At 35.1% G+C, this 7500-nt stretch overlaps 1 protein-coding gene across 1 annotated transcript in view; it reads right to left on the bottom strand.

The window, feature by feature from the left end:
* The window catches only part of DNM3 (dynamin 3), a 127972-nt gene that overhangs the window by 143 nt on the left and 120329 nt on the right, over window positions 1-7500 (bottom strand). The window contains exon 16 of the mRNA XM_025194182.1: window positions 1-3547. This exon is cut by the window's left edge and continues 143 nt beyond it. Within this exon, the coding sequence (XP_025049967.1) occupies window positions 3488-3547 (60 nt within the window). The 3' untranslated portion in view covers window positions 1-3487. The remainder of the gene's footprint in view (window positions 3548-7500) is intronic.

The raw sequence follows: 7500 nt of genomic DNA, 5'->3' as shown, positions 1-7500 counted from the left end.
TCCACAAGAGATTTTATCTCGTCTTTGGCACAGAAAAAATATTTTACTAATAAGTTACAATGTGATCAGAATTTTGTGTTCTTGATCTATTTTAGAAAAAGTGATCAGAAAAGTAATAGCACGTTTAATGCAAAGTTGTTAACAGAAATAAGAGGCAACAGGAAAAGCAGAGAAATGAAACAATTCATATACATTAATATTTCTTGCTTCTAATATAAAAGTTGTTTTAGGCATGGCAAATCTGAAGTTTCATGGCTTGAATTTTGTTTAAGTGGAAGGAAATACGTAGGCTTCAGAGTCTTTGCTCCACACTAAGAAATTTGCTCAGCTATAGTTTCAAGGAAACTTGAAATACATGAAACTTCCATGTATTTAGGAATTATTTCCGCCACCCCCACCACTCCTCAAAGTTACATTTATAGACTATATGGTTGAAGATACAGGGGGGCCCCCTTGGTGTGAGTTTTGGAAAAAATGGAGGGAGATTGCAGTATGCAAATAGATAGGAAAAGAAAGACTGTATTGTTTGTAAGGGACAAGGAAATACGTACTTCAATACAGCAATCAAAACAATTTCAAAATATGAATTAAAGTAACCCTACTCTTCTTGAGAAAAAAACAAACACAGTTTGAGTTGAAACAAGGTCTAGTTGATTTTAACCAGCCAGAGAAAAAGAATCATACTTTATTGCAGACATTTGATTTGATACTAATAAGGAAAGAATATTTATGGGAATCTGATTATAAAAATAAATTATAAATGTGCATTCATAGAAACACATACCATCAATAACCAGACTATTAGAGAACAAAGAAGAAACAATAGGATTTGCACAGACTGGAAATATTAATTGCATTTAGGGAGGGATAAATTTAAAAATTTAGACAGTTTCATGGTTCCACAACTGTACAAGCACTCAAAACGAATGCATACAGTGGACTGTCTGATGTGAAAGACTTTTCCTATAGATAACACAACAACAGAAAAGGCAAATTAAAATCAGTACAACCACCTTTTCACCGCTAGGTCCGTGTTTCTGTACAATGGATCAGTTAGACAAGTCATTTTCTTTAAAAAATAAACTATTATGTCCAAAAAAGTAAGTAGAGGGAGAATGGGGGAAAAGAAAAAATAATTTTTTTTTAAGATGACGACTCATTTAATAAAAAGAAGGAAAACAGGAACTAAAGGAAGCAACTCCTTGACCTTATAGAAATGAAATCAAATTCCAGACAGACACATTGAAAAAAATGCTCAAAGGGAGAAAAAGCCACTGAGTCTTCAACCCTTTGTCACTAAGTTGCATGTTCTCCCTCCCCTGTTAGGGCTATTCGCTCTGGCTAATGTGTTTGTCTTAGCCAGATAGACTAAAACACTACCACCTTCCCCCACTCCTCACACACAAACACACTTCTGCAGACCACCCAAGTATCATTGCTATGTGGGAAATACTATAAGCAAAAAAAAGTAAAATACCAGCATTTTTCTAACTTCTAGACATATTAAATAGTACAATACAATCGTGTCAGGGTTAGGGAATCAAATATATTAATCAGAATGTGAAATAAATAAAAATGGTCTCATACGTCGTCCAAGATCCAATTTCTTTACTTAAAAAAAAAAAAAGTATTTTATTTTAGGAATAGTGCTTTTCTCATCTCCAACTGCATATTTCAACCTTACTTGCAAAGAGCTCTACTTACTAGAACTGTGCTGCATAGAAAATTCCAAGTTAAAATAACATTAAGGGTCAGGCTTTTACCTACAAGAGACAGGAAATACCAAAAATTAAAGTTGGAACTCTCTTTATTCACTCCAGTGTGCTTTAGTACTGCATTATATATAGTTTCTTTAAAATATATATCACCCACTTGAATACAGAACAGTACATGTTGCAATTGCATAAAATTTCAGTCTTAATTCAGTTCTGTAGCTACCAACAGTTAAAGTCAGACCCTTCAATGATATTTTAATATAGGTTTCCGTAGTAGTCTACGAGGTTTTCTGCTTCTGCATTCCTATGCTTTCATAATATATTTGAAATAGTGATTTACTTAAATCAAACTATATTTTATTAATTCCTTTATCATATATTGCACAAAAAATAGCCACTCAGTGCACAATTTTTGTAAACATGTAACGAGTGCCTTTTTAAAGTATATATTAACCAACGGACTATAACAGCCTGATCATGAAGTACTAAGTGAAACGGTTAGTTTAAGAATGAAATATACTCTCCTCAGTTCCACTTCTTAAAACCACTGAACCGCATTATTCTATTCAGTCTTCCTGTGTTTGGTCAGTAATTTCTGATTTCTAGAACACCACCAAATAACTCACCTCCTTTTATCCTCGCCCTCCCAACCCTGTTCCACAAATACTTGCTGCCCATATTAAAGTGCCCTGTGCATTTAGGCTTTGATCCTTTTGTGCTATTGGTTCCAAGGGTGGATTGTTTGGGTTTTTTTCCTAGACAATTGTTTCAGCGTTCCAAAAAAGAACAATAGAAAGGCACGCTCCTAGGTTTTTCCTCCAGGGTAAAGATCCTTGACACTTTTGAGCACCAAATCCACAAATGAAAGCAGATGAAACTTAAAATTAACAAATCATTTTATGTAGTTTTAAAAGCATTTCTGATTTATCATTTACTTTTCATGAAAGCAATGGAGTAGTCGACATTATGAACTTATCTTTTAAAACTGTCAGGCTATTGGAGGGCAAAAGTACAACCTTAGAAGTACTCAGCTGTAATTTCACTTGGAATTCCTATAACATTTTAAATAATAGTTGAAGACATTACACATCTATTGTCTTAACTGAAATAAATTATACATGGAGTTTTTGGTCGTGTTTTTTGGGGGTTTTTTTAATATACCTAAATTTCAACTTGCAAGGTTTAAAGCTGATAATGCATAAAGTTGAAACTAGTCTGTTACTTGAAGCAATATAGAAATTAGGGCCAGAATAGTAGAATAGTTCATATCTATCATGAAACTTAAAAAACAAACAAACAAAAATACTGAAAAATATTTATCTTGTAGCCCTTTAATAAAAATCAACCCTATTCTGGCCAATGTTCAACCTGGAGTAATTTTTGAATTCCTTTTGTTCAGTATGGCACAGGTTTTAGAAAAGTCTAAAAATACAGTTAGAATGACCTCTAAAAACTACTCCTGGTGGCGCTAGTGAGCAACAATGACTTGAGAAACCATAATTTATATTAAAAAAATATGGAACATACATTTTAATCCAACACTGTTTTTTATTTTTTATTGTTTAACATAAGTTAGGCATGCTCAGGGGAATTTGAAATTAAAATGTTATGCTAAATGAATTATTAGTAAACTAAACTCCCTTTGAATGTTCTAAAACAAAAGTCTCATATAACATCAGTTTCACTTCCAGCATATTCTGCCTTATTGGGTTGCTTCCATTTATACAGAAAGATTTTTTTTTTACATGCAAGATTGTGGTACTTATCTGCTCCTAGAAAATATGTACTGTGTAAACATATCCTTTATCTTGAATGTCAGTATTTCTGCGTTTCTAAGAAGAGTAAAAACATCTGGTTAAATCATGACATGCTGTGCAATTACAGTATATAGGCAAACTTTTGTATGAACTGCATTTAAAATAAACCATGATTTAAATCATTGCTCTTTTAAAAACGTTCAGTGTGGCCATTCTATTGAAATCCCATCTCATATAAATGTCAGCACAACTATTATGTAATAAAAGCATATTTTCTGAATAAAATCAAATGATGTACTTGTTCTACAGCTCCCTAATGTTTTAAAGTGTAATTCTGTCATGTGTGTTCCCTGCCCCTACAAATTCCCTAAACTTGGAATGGGACAGACTGATTCTTATGAGACGGTGAGGAAAGGACCCCCTGATGGATCCAAGGGATTGGCTGGACGGAGTTGTCATGTGTCTGCCTGTCTACACTTGCTGTGCAGAACATCCACTCACCTGTACAGCAGGCACAGACAGGCAGTCACATGACAACCCAGCCTGAATGACAACCAGCCAATGAGAGAACAGCTCTGACAGACTATAGCATCTTCACCAAGAGCTACAGCAAAGAGTCATTTTTGGATTTCAGTCTGTTGGTTCAATAATTAAAGTCATGTGTACTTTTTATTATTATTAACTTGGTCATAATATTGAAACCCAACCAAAGTAAGATGAACAGTGCCTATAAAATAAAATAAAACCCACTGCTGAAATTTTTACTGTGCTTTCTATAGTACTCTTTTCCTAGTTGTTCTGATTAACTAACTAACCATGAATTTTACTTGTGCTCGGCTTTGCGGCACCTTTGTAAATGGGAAGATAAAAATACATTTCTCACTCATACTTTAATAACCATAAATGAATTGGTTACTCATTTTTATTAAATTATGCAATGTTTGCGTACTTGTTAATCATACAAAAGAGAAAGTCTTTCTTTAGCTAGGTAATTCTATACAAAAAAGATGCTGTTTGACTTAAGAATCCTTCTTCCACCCCACCCTCGCCATCACTAATCAAATTTTAGCCCTCTGGAGTCAAGAACATTCACTTCCTCATTCATTCTCACCCCTTCATCACAACATATACATTGTTTTACAACTGTAGTAAAAGTGTAAATTAAATTAAAATGATAAGATTTGGTTCCTGAATAGTGACAGTATATTTACCTTGAAATAAAAAAAAGAAGTATTTTATTTGAAAAGGAAAATTATATAAATGTTGCAAATAAATGGAAAAAGTCAAATTTAAAGGGTTCCCAATCTAGGGTCCAATCCTACATTCCTTATACACTAACATTTCCAAGAAAGTTATCGCCAGTTTGGAGTTTACAAATTATATAGGATAATACCTTCTGCTAGCAGCTCATTAAATATACAATAATTTTACAAATTGTATCCTTTTCTTTGCAATGAAGAGTTTTGATTCACAAAGCTCTTTTCATTCTCTCTCTCTCTTTCATACTGTGCTAGAACTTTGATAACAGGGTTACTAACCCCAAGACTTTTTTTTTTTTTAAACTGGCAATTGGCAAACTTTTTACTGACAATCTATATAGATATATCTCTATATTTATTTATAGATAGGTAGATAGATATCTATCGATCTATATCTCTATATAGATATATAGAGAGATACACACACACATACACACACGTTTTTACCATCTCAAAAACAAGCCTCAGGTTGGCAGCCCTATGACTGCAGCACTGGTTTTCCACCCTGCTGCCCCTACTAACCCAATACCCTGACACTCCTAATTATACTCTGCACCCTGCTCGCACCCCTTCCCCCCCAAGTCCTACCCCACCGGCACCACTCTCCCCTATCATGGCACTGACCCCCCCAGCTGTCATCTCTTCCCCCATTCCATGTTCTGCAACACCATCCCTGTCGCAAGGAAGTATGGAAACTACGATAAGTCAGACAGCCATGACAGACAGCTCACTGGAGGACATCAAGCAGCGCACCTGCTTAGACACAAGATGGAGCTGCTCTGCTCTTTCTGTCCAGCATCAGTGCTTGAATGCAGTTTAATTTGGGCACTGAATCTTGAAACAAGCTCAGGACTTCTTATTTTTATGGAGGCTCTATTATTTTTAAGAAATGTACGTACAGGCATTTTTAGGCTGGCTATTTACAGACGGTCTGTAAATTTTTGGACAACTGGCAACTTTGCTAACTCCCATTCTAACTCATAAACCCTATAACCTAAACACAAAACATAAGGTCTTTCAAACCTTCTAGCAAAGTTAATAGCTACAAACTAATTTGAATTGCTAAGATTTGATTTTTTTTTTTTAAATGAATTGCAGATTACCTTACCCAGTAACATTCTGAAATTCTCTGCTAGTTAAAAATTTAGTTGTCAATAAATGAACGCATTAGCCTTGTACTTCATTGCTAATTTATTAGCAATTAGCCCCATTAAAGACAATGGGATTAGTCATTTCATAATGTTAAACATATGCGATAATGCTAAGGCCCCCATCTATAGGATGTGGACCTTAATTCACATTGGATCTCCCAGAAATTCATATAGTTCTTCTCCTTATCCAGATTTGTCTTAGTGTTGGAGGACTGATCAAACTCTCAAATGTTTTCTTTTCCACAAGCAGTAAAATACTCATTTATAATCACAAAGATTAAAACCCATGTCCCTCTGTTTGAACAGCAACAAAATAATATCAATAAAGAGTAATACAATCAATTCGTTTCTAACTTCACTAGTCAAGTAAAACAAGAAATCTGGAAAGCTATCCTTAGGGAAATGAGTTGATATCCAAAATAACTTACTCCAAAATAAATTCCACCATGAATTCTTTACCCAGAGCCCACAAATGAAGCAAAAACTAGCTTCTGCAAATGGCAGCAGCTTATAATAACCACTTACATTTATAGGTACTTTTAATCTCAAAGCAAGTCCCAACTATGCAAACTATAGGCTTCAGCCTACACTGAAAGAGCCTCACAGCCCCATTGTCTTACAGACATTGTACCTCAAGAGGAGATATCACTCAGAGCCCCCTGGCACACCAGGAGAACACAGCTGCTTCTACAATCCTTAATGGTTTGAAATGTAGATTCATTCTATGCCCAGTGAACTCCAGTGCTTAATGGAGCAAGGATGGCAAGCACCATGTCCCTGCCTATTTCCCAATCTCTCTGGAGAAGCCAGCACCACAAAGAGAACTAGAATCAGAGGGTCACTGTACTCAGATCTGTGTAAAAACTGACCAGTCGGAGGAATTCCTCATGCACTTGCATAACCTGCAGCTGTAGAGAACTGAGTCGCTACGAAAATTGGTAAATATGGATATCACTTTACACATCAGTGAAGCTTACCAGCCGTAGGCTAGAATACAACAGCACATAGTCAAACTAATGGACAACTTATGATAACAAATTACAACTATCTTACTTAGTCAAAATGAAAGAGAATGTTTAGGGAAGAAAAACATAATTCCCCAAAATGGAATTGGGGTAGAAAATCAAATGAAACGTAGTCTCCTTCTATAAAAGGGGGCACTGGACTTTTAATGACCAGTGGTGACAGTCTTCAATTTTAACCATTTACATAAAACATCAAACATCTGAATTTGCTGATTGTTAAGTCTGAAAGGTCTACATCTTAAAACAGGGTAAAAATCTGATCACATCTTTGTGATCTCTACTCCAGGAGATAACTGACAAGAACAATATTTCAATCCCCATTAACCAGGAGATCTCTGTAGCATCTGAGATACTGCACTCTTATCTCCCTCTTCATAATTTAAAGAGCTACTGTGACATCTCCCACACCAATCTATTTAACTACTGCCCTATTCATGGCAAGTGCCAAGCAGTTGTTCTTGTGTTTCCACATATTAAAGGTAGTTACGCAATGGCAAGACACCTTTACATGATCTGCACTCTTCAGAAGTTCTCAGGTGACTTTGGCTAATAAGACTATAGCTAAGTAAGCAATTTAAATTAGTGTAGCACAG

Source organism: Alligator sinensis, unplaced genomic scaffold, assembly GCF_000455745.1.
Source record: "Alligator sinensis unplaced genomic scaffold, ASM45574v1 scaffold1040_1, whole genome shotgun sequence".
NCBI classification, from domain to species: Eukaryota; Metazoa; Chordata; order Crocodylia; family Alligatoridae; genus Alligator; species Alligator sinensis.
The sequence above is the reverse complement of the archived record's forward strand: the minus strand, read 5'-3'. Positions and strand labels throughout refer to the sequence as shown.